Raw genomic sequence first — 18414 nt, 5'->3', positions numbered from 1 at the left:
GTTTTTATTGCTCATTTTTAAATGATGCAAAAAAATCTGTCACTCGAATAAGAATTCTCTTGACTTTGTTTCATGATTAGCTCTAAGAAACTAAACTTTTTCCTTAGGAGAGTTAGAGATGTGTTTAATTTTTGAATAAGTGCATTGAATAGGAGGAGGAAAGAGCTCAGGGGAAAGTGGAAGCATGGTAATAAATAAAATCATCGCTCTTTTTTGTGGCTTTATGCTATCAAAATTTTTGAAAGTTGAAGTCAATAAAATGGTTGTCCTTTACTGCCATTCAAACAGCCACTTAGTGCTTAATTCCAAATATAGAATTTGCTGGAGATTTGAGCATTGGTAGAAAAAGCATACATGGGTCAACACATTATCTTGTTCTGAGGCTTTTAAGTGTTCTCAAAATGTTTAATGGTTTGTGTTTTTTAAATTTGGGTATCTTTTAATCTTCAAGTGATGATGGTATTTTAGTTCTTTAGGAATGTGTGGTTTGGCACCTAATGAGTCCACAACATTTTTTTATTTATAGCTTAGCATTTTTATGTCATAGCCTTTCACTTCAGCTGTTTTTTATGAGAAAAGTAGTCCAAAGTGAGCAGTAGTGGTTTTCTTATATTTACAGTATGCTTTTTAAATAAAACATGATGAAAGGTATGATCCAGGGTTGACTGATATGGTTGTTACGGTTCTGATCTAGTGGAGAGTAATAATAATTAGTTCAAATTTCAGTTCTCAAATGGAAGGTACATAAAAGAGTAAAGAAAATAAATTGCCCAAAAAAAGATAAGAAAAGTATTAAAATCCTGTGCCCAGGATCTCTACAGGAGCTGACTTTGATAGAACTGTGAATTACACCCTGCAATTCTGTTTCCCGTCTTTGATTACATGAAAAATACAGTACCAGAATAACCCCATGAAATTTAGGTTTTATTTCTAAATAATTCTCAAATGGTTTTATGTTCTTAAATCTTTCTGCAAATATTTTCTAATTAGCTGTAAGAAAATCAGAATTTGCTCGCAAAGAAAGTCCCCTTGGAGATTTCAAAGTACAGGATTTTTTAATGGCTGATAGTTTACATGTGCTTATCTGACTGTATGTTTCATTCTACAGTCTTCCTGAAATACTAATTACCAATTCTGATACCTGTGTGCCTTCAAATGATGTAAACACAGTTACACTGTATTTTAAAAACAGGTATTTTTAATATGAACTATGCTATTGTTTGATTAAACCTTAAGAATGAGGTAAATATTTTTCTGCACTTAAAAATCATTGATTTCCAAGTGAACATTGCTGTGCCAAAACCAAACAAAATAAACTGCAAATAGAGAACTTAAACGTTTGGGGGTTTTACACCTTTCTTCAGGTGGCATAGAAAATTTAACTAAGTCTAAATATTTTATGTGATAGCATAAATAGTACATTAGTGTTATCCAGTTACTCTAGAATAAGTATTTCCTTTCTTGTATTCTTTTGGAAGCTAGAAAGATTGTAACATCTTTTCGAGTTGATAGTTATGAGTTAGGACATCATTCTGTTTGTTTTAGGGAATGTTGAAATCGTAGAATGTTTATTTTCTTTCCTATTACTTGTGATGAAAAACCAAAACCACTTTTATACGCTTACTGTCCTATCTCTGTTGTCTTTTCCCAGCATGTATTTAGTAGAATTGAGTGGGACATGATCATACTAAAATAAATTAAAATGTGTGTGGGTGGAAAGGGCCTGGAGAAAAATGGTAGAAGGTGTTTCTTCTGATTTTTCATATCAAATCTGCATTATCAAGTGAGATATTTGTCAACCAGTGTCTAATCAAGCTGCAAGATTTTGGGGATGTTGGGTTTTTCTTCCCCATTTTTATTACTTTTTCTTTTTGGTAGATAAAACTGGCCAAAACTGTAAAAAGGCTTTACAAATCATGTCCTTGTGTAGATTATGTAACACATTCTAGTTCATTGAAGTAGAACAGGTTGCAAGTACTTTTTTTTTTTTTTTAATTGGTTAGCTGATAAAATTTTTCATAGGCAGGTAAGGTGAATACTGATAAGGTGAAATAGATAAAAACATGCGTTGTCACGTATTTACTTGAATGGCAGTATAGTTGCATTTAACAGATAATCATCCACCACCCCAACTTTATAATGAAAAAATAGATTTTGTAGTTTTTAGTTAATGAACTAACATAACTGCATGAGAAGAAAAAAAGTACTTATCCAGATAGAAATTGTTAATACCAGCTATAGGCATCTTTTCTACCCCTGTTACATTCCCACTATAAAAGTAGGAGCTACTAACTAGGACAGATTGTTGCTAGATAAGTTTTGGTTTTAAAATGTTATGCTTTGTTTCCAGACAGCAATTTATTTGGTGGGCTGCACATTTATAGTGAGTTTTATAATAGACTTTATAACTACAGGTTTTCAAAAATCACACTCTATTTATAATTTTTTCAGGAGATAAATCTCCCCCTAAACTTGAACCATCAGATGCATTACCTCTTCCTTCAAACTTGGAGACTAATTCAGAACCACCAACCCTCAAACCAGTAGAACTCAATCCAGAGCAGAGTAAGCTTTACAAAAGAGTAAAATTTGATAATGAATTATATAGCACTTCCATTCAGAAAGAAATAAATGGACACACTCCAGAACACTTACTTGACAGTAATCTCAATGAGTCGACTGTTTCTGCTGTAGCTGAGTCATCAACTGATGTAAACAGACGTACATCCATTCTCTTCTGCAAATCGAAAAGTATAAGCCCCCAAAAGTCTGCAAAGAACACTGAAACCCAGCCAACTTCTCCACAGCTAGGGACCAAAACCTTTTTGTCTGTAGTCCTTCCAAGGTTGGAGACACTTCTGCACCCAAGGAAAAGATCAAGGAGTGCATGTGGAGATTCTGAGGTTGATGATGAGTCCCCTGTAAAGCGCTTGGATACAGGTAAATGTTTACAAAACTTTTTTGAATGGATGCGTCTGGAAAGTTAATATACCTGTTAATTTTTACGTACGCGTGATTGCTAATCTTCAGATTTTAGCACATGAAACAGATTGTCCTCACTGTTGAGTAGTTACAGTTCAAAAAATTATTACTCATTTTTGTAGGCCCTTGACAATTAGACTTAATGAACCAAGTTTGGGTTCTTTAGTTTCATGATGCAGTTTTTAAGATTACATGTATGGGTGTATATGAAACCTCTAGGAAAAATGAATCGGCTGCTTTTTTTCACATTCCCTGTTAAATTACACAGAAACTTGACATATGATGCCAAAACTTGAAGGCTTGTAATCAGCAGCATAAAAAATACTTGTGCCATGTATGATTTCATTTTGCTGAGTGTTACTTCAAGTGTATTTTTACATTATGTAACTGATGACTGTGTATGAGGCACTTTGTATATCCATGTATTTTATGGAAGTGTTAAAATCCCAACATATGACACTTCATGTGGTTTTTTTTCTTTAGTCTGTGCACTTTAAGTAGATTTGCAGGTAAGATTACACTCTCATTAAGACTTCTCTAAAGGATATTTTAAATAAAATGTTATCTTGATACGTTACTGCAGAATAGTTCAAGACATTAATGATATCTTCTCTTAGCACACCATAGTTCTATTTATTTGAGAAGTTCATATAAAACATTTGGGGAAGAAAAGCAGCATGAGGAAATTACTTATGGATATTTCCTTAATGTCATCCATGGACATTATGGATGACTTTTATATTACCTTAGAAATAAATAATCTGTTTCATTGTCATGTTGGGAACCCTTATGCAGGTATGAAAACAGCATGTGGGGATTTTGTCTCTTTGAATGAAAGAGATAGGAGTTCAATTTGAACATTAGGTGTGAAGATGTTCATCAAAAGCTGGGGGGACAGGGAATTTATTTGGGGGAAAAGAAAAGTTTTTTGTTTGATGAGAATTTGTTTTTTGTTTTGAATAACAGGATTTTTTGGGGTGTGGGGTGATGCGCTTTTTTTAATTGGTTGGTTGGCTGGGGTTTTTTTGAATGATCAGGTGAGGACACTAATGATTCTAATGCTGGAATCATAGTATGAGGAAACATTATGTAAGATACAGTGAGGGGAGTTGTCTTTCATTTATATTTTTGGGGTTTTGTTTGGTTTGACTGTTTGCAAAGCCCCAGCTTTGATTCCTTTTCCTAACAGCTAGGAAAGAGCATGCAGATTTGATCTGGTACTTTAGTTCTGAAGTAAGTACCAAGTGAAGGCAGTGTGATAATAGAAATGAGTTAATCTTTATTAATAATATAAAAAGCTTTGATTTCCAAATATCCTAATTTGCTAGTTTATAATCCAGATAATTTCATTATGTACCTGTTTATATAGATTGCATTTTATCACACACAGTGAATCATTTTGTGCTAGATCAGAACAGGAATTAGTAGTAATTCCTTGAAATTATTATGTTAAACATTGTGAATATTTTCTTAAGGGGAAAAAAAGGTTTTTATTGTGTAAGAAAATTAACTTAATTTTTAAAGGGGAAAAAAAAGGCAGCAGCAAAACTAAAACTCACCAGATTTCTGAACACATTTAAATTCTTCCATTTTTCTTCCTCTCTGTGGAATTAGGTATATATAGAGCAAATATGCTTTTGATTATCTTCAAAATTAACAACCAAATTACAGAAATAAAATCCAGACGTTAAAAAGTTTTTCTATTGTTATTCTAAAACAAAACTATGTGGTCTCTTCCTGAAGCTAGTAAAGATATGAAGAGAATTAAATTTATGTACAACTAATACTTAAGGGGTATTTATAATTAGAATTTGTACTTGTTCAAGAAGAGTGACTTGAAAAGGTTTAGTCAATTAATATTGACCTGAAAATGTTCTAATTGGTCTCTAATAGTATTTTGTGTTTTAAGCATATGTGGTTCATGCAGATGTGACAGTTTATTAGATCTTGCTCTTTTGATTAGTTTTCCTGTTTGCAACTAAACATTTTACTTTCACATAGGAAATTTTATTCCTCATGTTATTTTCAAATTTTTATCTCCACACTAATTTAAGCAATTTGCAGTTGGCAGCTGTCTTGAGCTACAGTTCAGCAAGAAACCAACACAAATGTCAGATATTTACCAAGATTTAAAAACAGTTGAGATTTTGTATGTACACAGCTGGTATTGATTCATGCAGATGTCTGTGTTATGATAAAAATGCATTAGGTGATGTATACAGCAGTACATTCTTTCTATTCGGTTATCTTTTACAAAATTTAATCTCATGCTGTAGATAAAAATGTTTTTATTCAGTAGAAGACAGCAGAGCTTTTCCATCCAAAGCCATCCAGCCATATGCAACAGGCTTCCTGTGTGCGTTGACGCGAGTCAGCAGCTTTGTGGGAAATCCTCGCAGTTGAAAATTAATTATTGTTGCACAGTTTTCTTTGAATAGTGTGACTATTAACTATCCTTAATTTTACTGAATACAGAAAAAATAATTGAAAAGAACTTTGCTTAATATGCAAAGCATCGAAATTTTAAGTGGTCGAGAGCTGCACTGTCATTTTTTCTTTCTTACCTATTCATAGCCAGTATGAAGGTTTTTGACAATATTTAAGGATATTTCTGTCCCTTATTCTTCAGTCTCTTCAGTGTTTCCCCCTTTCTTGTCACTTCTGCATTCTTACATGATGAAGTTCAAAGGAAAACTAAAGTTTATTTAATTGAATAAAACCACACCTATGTGATTGTTTCATTATTCTTATAGACTGCTTTTATTGTGCTCTCTTGACTTATATTTGGGGTTGATATTTTTCCAGTTATTTTGAAGAAAGACATATATAGGATCCACTGACACCTTTTTAAGTGTGGTATCCCACGTGCTGTTTTCACACACAAGATTACTGAAATGCCAGTTCTTTTTCAGAAATTCATGTTGTTGAACAACATGAGTTAACCTTCAAAGAGGACTGAAAGCAGTTAATTTCAATACTCTGACCTTTCATATGTGAATCTTTAAAATATACGAAGCAGGAGTGTAGTGTAATCTTAAATTTAAATTTTATAATGCTGTACTAGGGCATTGTTGCAGCATACACGTGTCTGAGTAGTTGCTATGTAAAAACTGACAACTCCATAGTGGGGACATGTTTAAAAATTTCTTATACATACTTGATGTACTTTCGGTTTGCTTCACATGGTATCTAGCAACAATTTCCAAAAGAAGATTGTTGGTTTACTTAGGAAATTCTGGTGACATCAGAGATTGATGTATGATTCTTGAAGGTTGAATTGAATTTAATGTCAAGTCTTAACTATGACAAGTTAAATGATCTTTTTATAATACCCATTGGATACTTACCTTGCTCCTTTGTTACAAAGATGAATCCTTTTTGTCAGGGAAATATTTTCTGCAGTTTTTACATCAGAGAAAAATTAAACTGATTAATGGATAGAAGGTAGATTTTACTGACCAATAAAAATCTGCCTGTATCAATTGTGTATAAGTAAGATATCAGATGGAACAAATTATTGTTTAAAGAAACCTTTTTTAACAATGTAAAATGCTACATTATGATCAGGTGAAATTTGCCTGTGTACTTGGTATTATTAATCATCACTAAGCTTTTGTAAATTTAGGTAAATTCACAGTTACTGTTACAGTACTCTCTATTTTAATTAGAAACAAAGTATTTAAAATACACTATCCTAAAACAACCACTGTAACTTACCATAGAATCAGGATTTCAGATAGTGATTTTTATAGTACAGTACATTGTGTTTCTATTATTTCTTGTCCAAATGCTGTAGTAGAAAATTTCAGTGAAGTATATAGTATACTTCATATTTTTGCTTCCAGCTACACAGATTTTCTCAAGGTATTGAAACATGTGTAAACAAGTACTTAGAATATGGATTGCTGAAGTAGAATATTGACAGTATAAAGCACAGAGTGGGGGAATTTATAATTTATTGATACATACTTCACATACAGTTACCAGCATACTACAAAGATTCCTTATTAAATCTGTTAGTGAATGTTGGGCTGACTTTGTTTCTGCTCAACTACTACAAAATGATGGCAAGTGACCTGCATATGAATTCCATTTGCATTTGATAGAATTTAATATTGTAGTGAGGACCGCTATTGCTTAATCTGATATAAGTAGATATTGTGTCTGGACTGAAATAAAATACAGTTTATGTTTTTAGTTCTTGAGTACTTAATTTCTAATGCATCTTTGCCTCTCTGGAACACAGGCCAATTTGGCCAAAAGTCAGGCTTCATATATACAGCATTCAGGTACCACTCACTAAATTGAGGAAGTGAAAGATACATATCTAAGAAATCTATGTCCTCGAAGTAAATAAAAAAACTAAAATAAAGTTTTTCCTTAGCAAAAAAAAAAAAACAACAAAAAATTGGTATAATTTCTCTTCTGGGTAGCATAGACAGGAATGATAATACATGTGTATATAGATAGATATATAATTGATATGCATTAATCAAGTGCAACAGTTTGACTAAATCTATTGATAGATCCACAGTCCTGATCTGTTGTATTTAAATGCATAGTGATTATTTCATGTGAAGTGTGATTTGAAATTTAATTACTTGAGCACTTAGTGGTGTCCATGAATTTTTAACTGCCTGACTGCAGGAGGTTTGGAAACATGAAACAATTTAATGTATATTTGCAAACAAGCAAAATATTGGAGATTATGAAGGCCTAAAAGGAATTATTCTCTGGATTGTTAAATTTGTCAGTGTAGAGAGATAGGGATTACAGGAGTCTGACTGTTGAGTTGCCAGGATAAATTTGGTTAATTGGTTTTCTAGTAGGTTGATAGGCTGCTGGGAAATGTACGACCATTTGCTAAGAAAATAAATAGAGGAGAGAAAGTAGGAGGGAAAAAAAAAACCCAAAAAAAAAACCCCACTGCATTTCTGAATTTCTTTTTAGCCCACTCAAACTTAAGACAGTTCTGCCAGCCCGATGAAAATTTCTGTCAATTTAATTTCTGGGAAGATTTTGAGAGGTAGGGGAGGGGTTTTGTAATAATACACATGGAATAAAATAAGTGCATAGGGCAGAAAGACAGGGTAGGAAACTACTTCATGTCAATCAACACTTGCAGTGGCTTTTAAGAAAAAAAAACCAGTTCCTTCTGGTTTTATTTCATATAAATAATTATAGTGATAACTTCCTGACTATGAAAAATCAATTTCCAGTTTCTTGATTTATATTATTAAAATAGGGGGAATTTTGAGCAACATAGTTGAGAATGGTGGGGGTTGATGAACACCTGGATAAATGGATACTTGTTGCTTTTTTCAAGGCTTGTGAGGTGTGTGCATGTGTAAGGTACATTATACACCAGTATTCTGGAAATTTTTCATGGGTCTTAAACATGTTAATTTATTTGAAAATGATGTCTTTTGGGTTATTTTTAAGATATTAATTATTAGCACCTAATGTTCAATTGCTGTGTTTTCTATTATTATAACCAAATCTTCTGTAATAATAAACAAATGGTTCTAGAAGCTGTTCTAGGTTTTTTTTTCTGGCTGTAAGAATTGTGGAGACATTTACTGTATTCTGGTACTGCTTTTTTTTTCTTCTCTCTTTTTTTTTTTTTTTTTTTTTAATACTTAGCTCATTTCTTGGCCCAGGTTTGGCTTTCTAAAATAATTAAATGTCATAGTCCCCTGTGTGCTTCATCTGTGACATTTAAGACTATTTTTTTCTGTGTGGTACAGATGGTAAACAGAACTGTGGGATTTCTTCAAACTATTTTAAAAGTTAGTGGATTTGGAGACTCACACTATACTTTTTATAAGTGTGTTTTTAATTTTTTTAAGAAGACATTTGCCATGGTGCTGAGGCTGAGTATAGATTACCTACCTTGAAATTCACAGGCTTAGATAGGATGAAGTCCCCTCTTGCCAGACATACAATGTATCAAAGTGAATCAAGTCAGCTGACCTATTTGGAACATCATAGAATGCCTTGGAAGGGGCCTTTAAAGGCTGTCTAGTCCAGCCTCCACATACTCTACTCACCCACAGGTCTGATTGAAGAGGTGGACAATCCAAAAGGTTAATCCAGTGACTCCAACAGTAGTGTCAGGCACTGAACCTGGCAGGCAAAAGTACCAGTCACTTAGGGCCCATTCTGCTGTGAGTGGAGAGAGTGGGACAGTTTACACAGCAGATTCAAGTCTGTCAGAGAAGATTTGTGTGTGGATTTGTGGTTTGTGATGGTTTTTTTCTTCCTTTTCCTTTTTCCACTCAGTGAGATTAGATTATGAATTTGCATGCACAGAGGAATGTCTTTCATAAAGAGCAATTATGGTAGCATGTACTTGTCCACTGTATCATACACACAGTCCAGTATTTGTGGATAGTTTTAATTGAATAGCTCTACTGTGTTTCCCATTGTAGTACCCGGATGTAATTTCTTTGGCATGCACATGCTATCCTAATAGGGTAATGCTCCCACTTGGATTTCATTTTCTCTTTTCCTTCTTTTTATTCTACTCCTTGACTTTTCCTTTTTCTCTTCCCTCAAAAGTTGCAATAATGCTCAGAAATTACTTTCTAACAGCATGGCATTGGAAAAAAATTACAAAAAAACATTACAAAACCAGATGCTGAGAACTAACCTTTAGCTGATAAGCATGGCTAACTCCTGCATTCTCTAAAAAACTTCCATGTTGAAGATAAAAGTACTTTAGGTCTGAGGGGAAAAAAGCAGCTATAGATTAATCTGATTAGACACAAAGATATGAGCATGCAAGTCAGCCTTATTTTAATTCTTTTGTTCAGCTTTGCCTAAAAATAGCATAGCTGGGCTGGGTTTAATAGCTCTTGATTATCTTCACTTGATGCTTCAGGCACTGTCAGGTTGACTGCATGAGCAATGAAACATCTCATTGGGTCTTTCTAGCTCCTATCGACGAAGACAGTCTTAGAGTAGCAAGCGCTATTAATTTTTGCTGGGCTGGAATAACATTTTAGTATGGTGTTTCAGTCTCAAAGGATTCAGGTCATGCACTCTCTCAAGTACTCTGCATACTATCATAGAAGGAGGCTGTAAAGCATTCCATCTTTTATACTGAATTGTGAAGTTTTAATCTCCCTGCATAAAGTACCTTACAAGGTAAAAAAAGCCTGGAAAATTAGCACTGGCAATGCAGCTGTGTAACTTACGGAAGTAATGCAAAGATTTGCAGTTTACTGTGGTGTCCTGTATGTCATCTCAGGAGTGGCAGATCTCTGCCTTGATCTCTCTCATGTAGCAACTTGTTTCATTTTCTATCCTAGAAAGAGGAACAAACTATGAACCAGTTTTCCTAAACAGTTGTAGAAGGCAAATAAATACTAAATTATTTATTTTTAATAGAATAGGATTACTGGACCTGCTTACATAGAAGAGCTCTGGAGTTCTCTGTCCATCTGTTTCCTTTTCTTTCGATATCATACCTAAAAACTGTGCTCTCACAATTATGGGGAAACTCTTATTTTCAGTGAAGAATAACTGTATTGATGAAAGCTCTGTGTAAAATCCTGTAGATAGTAATTTGCAAAAGTTAGTTCAATTCAGGAACAGCTCAGTTTAGGAAATGGAACAGCCTTTCTTTGTAGGTGTAGGTCCTGCTGGGCTGCTCTGAAAGACTGTTAGGCACTAGGATTTTCATGCAGTATATTGATAAATATTTATCATGCTTTTTCATTATATAAACTGAATTAAAATAATAATTATTGATTTAAGTCTTTAAGAAATCTCTAAAGATTTTTTCATTTATATCAGGATATTGTAGTTGAGAAAGTAAAAATCTTCAAATGGAAAACATTTAAAAAAATTTGTTTCTTTCGTAAGGATCGTAACTATTTGGGCATAAATCAGTAAAAAATGTTTGGAAAAAAGATTCTGATCTTAAATCCTCTTAAGTAATTTTTGCCAAGGTAATTAGAAGTAAATGGTCCTAAATGTTACTGACTTTCTATGGTAATTTCTTGGATTCTGAATGACATACCATTGGTCTGTATGTGATTTAGGCATTTAAAGCTTGTATTTTGCAATCATCTGTTTTATATGTCATAAATTATAAAAACCAAAGCTGATTCAGAGTTCAGTTTGTAAAAGTTAGTTTTGAATTTTTTAGGTTTTTTATGTGTACTTTTTAATGGCATTTTCTACTCTACCGCTTCATCAGTCTGTACCACTGGAACAGCTGATACTTAGAAGAAGTTATAAATTTTAATATTTTATATTTTTGAGAAATGTTCCTTCTTGTATGCTCTTTTTTCATTTTAGAGTTTTCTGGAGTTTTCAAATTCTTCCACTAAGGTTGTCTCCCATTTGCATATTTTAAAGTGCCTTGAACAATCATCCTACAGTACAGAGATCCTGTTGTACTGCAGAGCAGTGTAAGATCCTTACCTTATGGAAGCCATAGCTATTAAATGCTGATCAGTTTTCCTTTCTGTTATGTAAATTAGATTTTGCTGTTGTATCAGAGTCTCATCTGGTTTGATAGAGACAGATCTTACTCTCAGAACTCTAGAAAATTAGTAGTTACAAGATGAATTCTTTGGCTTTCTTCTGGAACCCATCAAACAGGTCATTCATTGAACCACCAAATTGTGTTTGTTCTGTATCACTTAAACCTTTAAAGGTTAACATTTTCTGGTTAGGATCTTGAAAGGTGCCTCTGTTTATCGTATAGGTGCCACATCACGAAAGCTCATGTTGAGCTATCTTTGCTGTCTTTAGCCATGAACAAATTGTAAGCACATTTTAAAAGCTTTATTTCCAAGGGAACTCTTCACACCAAGCTTTGTAGTCTTTGAGTAACTGGCTTCCATTTTGTCTGTATGCTGAAGACTGTTTTAAGCACTAGAAGCTTTGATGTGCTCTGATACTCATCTGTGTATTCTGAAAAGAAGAATTGTGTTTAATACTTGTACAGCACTCTAGAATTTACTGTTTGAAGTAACATTTAAAGAGTTACTCTCAAGGTCTTAGGCTCTTTTGACATAAAAACTTGGTGGATGCCTTCTTGTTTCTTCCCGTTTCCAAGGTTTACATTTTTAAGTGTACAGTAACTTTTGGTGATTTATTATCTTCAAGTATTCCGTTATCTTATGTGTGCTTATCTGTATATATAAATCCCCCTAAATCAGTGGCATCCCCTTTCTTACTCTTACTGGAGATATTTTTAGACACATTTCTAAACTGTGTCCTTGATACATATCATGCACTTGGAGGTTGTATTCTGTGTTTTCAATGACTTTCAGTATTTTCTTTTTCAAGAAAGAGGCCTGAATCAAAGTGAAACTTACTTAGATTGTCCCTTTAGAAAGCTTAGGTTTTAGTGATAGAATATAAGGGACACTTGTGTCATTCTCACAGTCTCTGGACACAGAGACTTACTTACTGCTGTAAGGATGGCTTATTTATTTGAAAGCTCTGTTTCCTTTCAGAGTGACTTAATGGCTTTTTCACTGTCTTCCAGGTTCTCATATTAACTAATATCATGCTGGGTATTTATCTCTTTGGATCCTAATTATTTTCTATTATCCTCAACATGGAATGGAGTTCAATTAAATGATCATTTTGGAACGCAGAAAGACAATTACATTTGAAGTAATTAATTTGGATCATGTTGGAGACATCAACCATCCTTAAAACAAAAAACAAATAGAAATGAACACTCTTGGAGGAAGTCTTTGTCATATATGAAAATATGCTCTTCATTCAATATATTGCCCCATTTCCGTAAGTTACAAAGTTGTATGTGTTGTAGTATATGTGACACAGATTGATCTCAGAGTTTTACCAGTCCCAGCATTCTTATTCCCAGAACATGTTTGGTGAGAGCAGATTAGCTAAGAATGCTACATCTCCATCCTCTTCCCTTCCCCAAAAAAAAGCAGTCTCATCATCCTTGGAGAAGTGAAACCTACCAAGAAAAAAATGTGGGTTTTTTTAAAATAAAATACACATTTTCCTCTACTGTATATATATATTTTAATGAGGAGTAACATCACTTGTTCTGGGTAAGTGCACAAGTCACTACTGAAAACAAGACTAAATAGTGTTGTAGAAGTGCTGGTGCACTGTTTGCAGTCACTTTTTGAATGCTCACAGTTTTTGTAGTGGTTGAATCTTAGCCCTTCAGTCCTAGTTTTAGGAGAGCACTTCATCTTACATTTGGATGTGCTTGGTTTTGAATCAAGCCACACATAGTACAGTTTTAATTGCTTTAGAATAATTTCATTCAAGTTCTGCTTCTTTTTGTTTCAGCAGAACTGTAAGATGTGATTACAGTCTGAAATGTACAGTTCTGTATTCTGGGGCAGCATTTTGTACATTCATGGACATGCTGTGCTGCTCTTTGGACTATACTGAGCTTTGTTCCTTTACCATGTTTTCCTAATTATTGCTCTCTTTTGGAAATTACCTTTTCTTGCTTCCTTTAATTTAGTATGGGCAACAAGATTCTAACTTGCTTGATGTGTAGGTAGTCAGTGAAAGTTTTAATTGCAGCTTAAGAACAAACTGGCATTGTTGAGAAAAAGTTAAAACTTTGCCTAATACACTTTTCAGTCCAGTGAAAGACCTGTGGAAAAGCATCAGGCTGATCATCTTTGCCTTACTTTTTTTCTTCTTAGTTAGCATTTCTTTTTTTTTCAAAATGGTTGTGTTATGCTATGATTGGCAAGGCAGAAAATTTTCCATGTACATTGAAGTTGAGCTGAAGATGAGAAATGGCAGTAACCCTGCATTTAAGATTGATAGCAGACTTCATTGTTTGAGAATTCCCTTTCTAATTCAAAAAAGTTTAGTTCTGCTTCCTGAGAGTGGACTGTTTTTTTGAAGAAACTTAAGAACAGAGGTGAAAAGTAAAGGAAATGAACCACTAATGAAAGGCTTTTAGTTTGATCTTTAGGACTTTTGGGGAGAAGAGGAGGATTGTCATTCAGTGGCAATATGTGTAAGAAGTTACATAAAATTTCACTCCATGACTGTAGATAAAGTTCATTTGATCTAAAAACATCATGAGCTTTTGGAAAGTTTCAAGCAGGAGGGGTTACATCTCATGGATTTTCTTTATTTGGCCTTCTTAGTTATATCTACTGATTCAATAAAATGCAAGTTCCTTAAAGCAAATGGAGATCTTTAATTTCACTTACTCTAGCAGCTACAGGACATTGAGTGTTTCATGATTCATGGTGGAAAATAGTCTTGTAATGATATAACAGAAACCAAATTGTGTAGTATATTGGATCTATTTTTGCACATCAGTGCTACTACCATGAAGCACTTAGATTTTACCTCTTCCTTTTTTTCTGGCAAGTTACAAGGTCACTTGTGAGCTGCTTCATCTGTGACTAGATATGAGAGTGTTTTGTTTAAAATAAGCCTTGAGATTTTCCCTTCTTAAAATAATGCCTATTCCTTATAACTTCTGAAACATGAACTGTGTAAACTGGAGTCTCATGGATTGTGTAAGCTCCTGTCATTTGGGGCTTGATGCTCAGGAAAATTCTGCAGATAGCTTGCATGTTCTTTGTTTTTTTGTACTTCCACAAGCAAGACAGAAATATGTCTGGGAAGCTCTAAGTTATTTTGCGCTTTAAGATTCCTTTTTTTGTTAAAAGTGTCTTGGGGTTTTTTCCCCATTTACTGTAGTTTAATTCCAGCAGGCAACCAAGTACCACCTGGCAACTCTTCACTTCCCCACTCATCCCTCCTCCCAGTGGGATAGGGATGAGAATCAGAAAAAGGTAAAACCTCTGGGTTGAGATAAGAACTGTTTAATAATTGAAGCAAAGTAAAATACAATAGTGATAATAAAAAAAGGAATAAAACCCAAGAGAAACCAGTGACACACAATACTCTGTTGCATATCGCACACTAACCAATGCCCCACCCTGTCCCCCAGCCAACTCCCATCAGTTTATTTATGGTGTGTGTGTGGCACTCTGTGGTGTGGAATATCCATTTGACCAGTTTGGATCAGCTGTCCTGGCCATGCTCCCTCCCAGCTTCTTGCTGGGAGGCAAATACACCTGCTCACTGGCAGAGCATGAGACAGTGAAAAGTACTTGACTTACTGTCAGCACTACTCATCAACGCAATCACTGTGTTATCAACATTATTCTTACACTAAATCAAAATATATCACTGTATCAGCTACTCAGAGCAAAATTTGCTCTATCCCAGCAGAAGCCAGGACATCACTGTTAGTAACCATTCTACAGATTGATAAAACATCTTTTACTGTAATCTGAAGTGAATTAAATGAGTCATTAAACTCAGAGTTTATATTTAAACTAGAATAAGGCTGGACTGCCACTTCAGAGAGCTGTCTCCATGGCTATAGTTGAATGTTTCTTTTGTATCCCTTGTTTCCTAACTTCAGCAATCACGCAATCATGTGGTTACTTTGTCCAGTGCATTGCTGAAAACTGGCTTCTTAACATAACCACATAATTCTTTGTACTGACTTGTTTACAATGAGACAACACTATTGGCAGGGACTGACAGTGCCGAAATATACATTTGGTGACAGCACAGTCATAAACTGATCGAAATAATAAAAATATGAGGCCCTTTTGTCCTGGATGTTCATGTACATACAAAACCAATGTATGCAGAAATAAGCATCCAAATCACATTTGGCTTATATATGGTTAAATGTTTTTCACATGCTCTTACAATACAGGTACTTCTTTTTACACTTTCACAGTCCATTGGGAACCTGAACTGTGCCCTTGTTCTAGCAGCAGTCATTACTTGATCTGTCTTCCTGTTTAAAATTCAGTCTATGGTCTGACTTGTTTCTGCTGATAGCTTCACATTAGCTAGATGCCTGAGTGATAACTTGAGTCATGTGTCTCCAGCTTGTGGCAGGATGAAAACAAAACAGTTTATATCCCTCACTGAAAAGATAAGTCTGACAGGATATTGAAGAGTAAAAAAACATTTTTTTGCAGACGTAAGAGATGTCCTTTGCAGAATGTTTTTTTTAGCTTTTCATTTCAAATGCCATGCAAAATGTATTGTGATAACTTAAATTCCCCTATACACTTTTTCATAAAGCATAGTCTGTTTCAGCACAGTCTTAGACCCAACTCCTCCTTAATCTGCAGATATTTTTATCAACTTGCTGAGAGTGAGAACAAGATCAATAAATAGCACTGATTAATAGTTGTGTGCTTGACACTCAGGACAATGCTACCTCTATAATTTTTCTGCTATGGGAAATCAAAGGCAAATACAGGAGTTATAAAACAAGCACTCTTGAATGAATATTTACAATGTAAACTAAATGACAATGAAAGAGAATGCTTATATGTAAATAATCCAGAACCTTGAACAAATATGCTCCTTTTTCTCTTAAAAATTTAAAATTGTGTTAATAATCCAAATGGAAGGTCTCCTGGGGTGGAGGGGAAAACCCTGTAAGTCACTGTATGGAAATGCTTGAAAAATTACTGGATTGTACAAAGTAACTTGCTAAGCTCTAGTTCCTTAGTTATCAGCCTCCTTTGCAGAAGGCTTTGTAACAAACAGACTGGAAGAATTAGTAAAAGGAGTTCTGCCATAATTGTTTTATAGTACAAAGCTCTGGAGGTGAATGAAGTTACATCACCTTGTTTGACTGTGTCTGAATGTACAACGATCCTGATAACCTTGAAGCCTTTGGTAGTGGTCAGGATGGCTGGGATGGGTAGCTCTTTCTTGTGTTGCAAGCGTCATACTCAGAATTGAATTTGTTTTAAAATTTTGTAGGCTGCAGTTTGCAGTAGCTGACTGCAGGCTGGTACCATTTGCCTTTTTTAGTGAGCACATTTCTGATTGTATTCTAGAGTCTCTGTTGGATTCTTGCCTTGTTAGTCCTAATGTCCACACCTCCACACAAACTCCCACACATCCTGGAAAGTGTTCAGAATGCTATCTTAGAACTTTTCATTTGCCTCTTTAATCAAGTATAGAAATGGTTTAGTAAGGACTAAACTGTTTGTATAGCAAACCCAGAGCAGGATTGGCAACAGCCCATCAAATAAGTAGATTGTGATATAAAAGCCTTTTTTAATGTTTTCATTACAATTATGGAATTAAAATGTAATATCCTTCGATGTATATAAGCATGTCTTATGGGAAAGCTAATTAAAAACAGTACCATGTGTATTGTTGATTATTGGTGACAGAAAATGGTCATCATTGTGTCAGTCAGCCTGAATTTCCTAAAATGGAAAGACTACCAGGAAGAATTAGATAGTGTCATGAATAAATCCATACCAGTTTTTACTTAGAGTGTTTGAAAAGATTTCAATTATTACAGCATTGCATTCAAATAAGCCTTTTGTTGACTTGGTAGTTGCTTGATTTGTAACATTTTATTTTTGGGAGGTTTTTTCTACTTAGCTTTTGCAGAGTGATTGTTTTAATAGTTGGAAACATTACTGCAAAGACTGATTTGGTAGTCCATTTAGTATTTCCCATATTGCACTCTCTGCTTTTTTTTTTTTTTTTTTTTTTTTTACCTTACCTGAAGCTTTATCCTGTCTTTAAAATCTGGACAACAGGAACTTTGTATTTATAATAAATACTTCCTTGAAATTACATATTTTGTTAATAGTCACATTCCTTTTCATCACACCTGAAGGACAAAACAATAATGATATATTGTGTGAATGCAAAAAGTTGTTAATGAAAATGGTGTGGTTTCCAGTTTGATGCAGTTTATTTTCTGTGTTATTCTGCAGGTCTGTCAAATGGTTTTGGAGATGAAAGTAAAGAGAGAGCATTAGATGATACTCCAGGAAGAAAAGTTGAACCTCGTCGCCGCTGTGCATCAGAATCTAGTATTTCATCTAGTAACAGTCTCTTGTGTAACTCAAGGTAAAACTGTAAATACGAAATACAGATTTGAGACTGGATATATCATTTTCTGTAGTGCTTGTGACCCGTGTTGGAGGATTGCATAAATTCTGGAAAAAAGAGTGTGTTTCAATTTTCTCAGTTATATCACATCTGAGATACTTTTCAGGATTGCTGGGATTTTTCTGTTGAATTCAGGTTATTACATATCCAGGCAGTTACATTTTTAAACTGACTGTGCTTCTCTTGCTCTGTAAAGATACAGATATGTTTTTGCATGTAGTATCTTGGCTTCCTATCCTACCTTCCTAATCCAGAACACTAAAAATGTGTTTATTTTTCTGAGGGCAAGAGAGAAGCAACTTACAAAGCAGAGTCTTGTACACAGAAAAGGTAGTTTGACAGCTTTGGAACTGTAGGTTGCTGGAAAGGTATTACAGTGATGATAGTAACTCTGTACCAAGTCTTGGCTTCCTCTCCATGGAGTCTGTTGTTAAGGACAGGACTGTGAGAACAGACACCTCTGCCACCACTGATGTCTCCATC

General features: G+C 34.3%; 1 protein-coding gene across 8 annotated transcripts in view; it reads left to right on the top strand.

Moving 5' to 3' along the window:
- Positions 1 to 18414, top strand: part of BRD1 (bromodomain containing 1) — a 66157-nt gene that overhangs the window by 38048 nt on the left and 9695 nt on the right. For 5 of the 8 annotated variants that reach the window (XM_033514707.1, XM_033514706.1, XM_033514705.1 and 2 more), the window contains 2 exons: positions 2452 to 2940; positions 17754 to 17889. In XM_033514707.1, the coding sequence (XP_033370598.1) occupies positions 2452 to 2940; positions 17754 to 17889 (625 nt within the window). Of the gene's footprint in view, positions 1 to 2451; positions 2941 to 12490; positions 12707 to 17753; positions 17890 to 18414 lie in introns of those variants that run through there. The other 3 variants (XM_015627268.3, XM_015627270.3, XM_015627269.3) reach the window with 3 other exon arrangements.

Source organism: Parus major, chromosome 1A (genome assembly GCF_001522545.3).
Source record: "Parus major isolate Abel chromosome 1A, Parus_major1.1, whole genome shotgun sequence".
Lineage (NCBI taxonomy): Eukaryota > Metazoa > Chordata > Aves > Passeriformes > Paridae > Parus > Parus major.
This window is presented reverse-complemented; position numbering and strand designations above follow the sequence as displayed.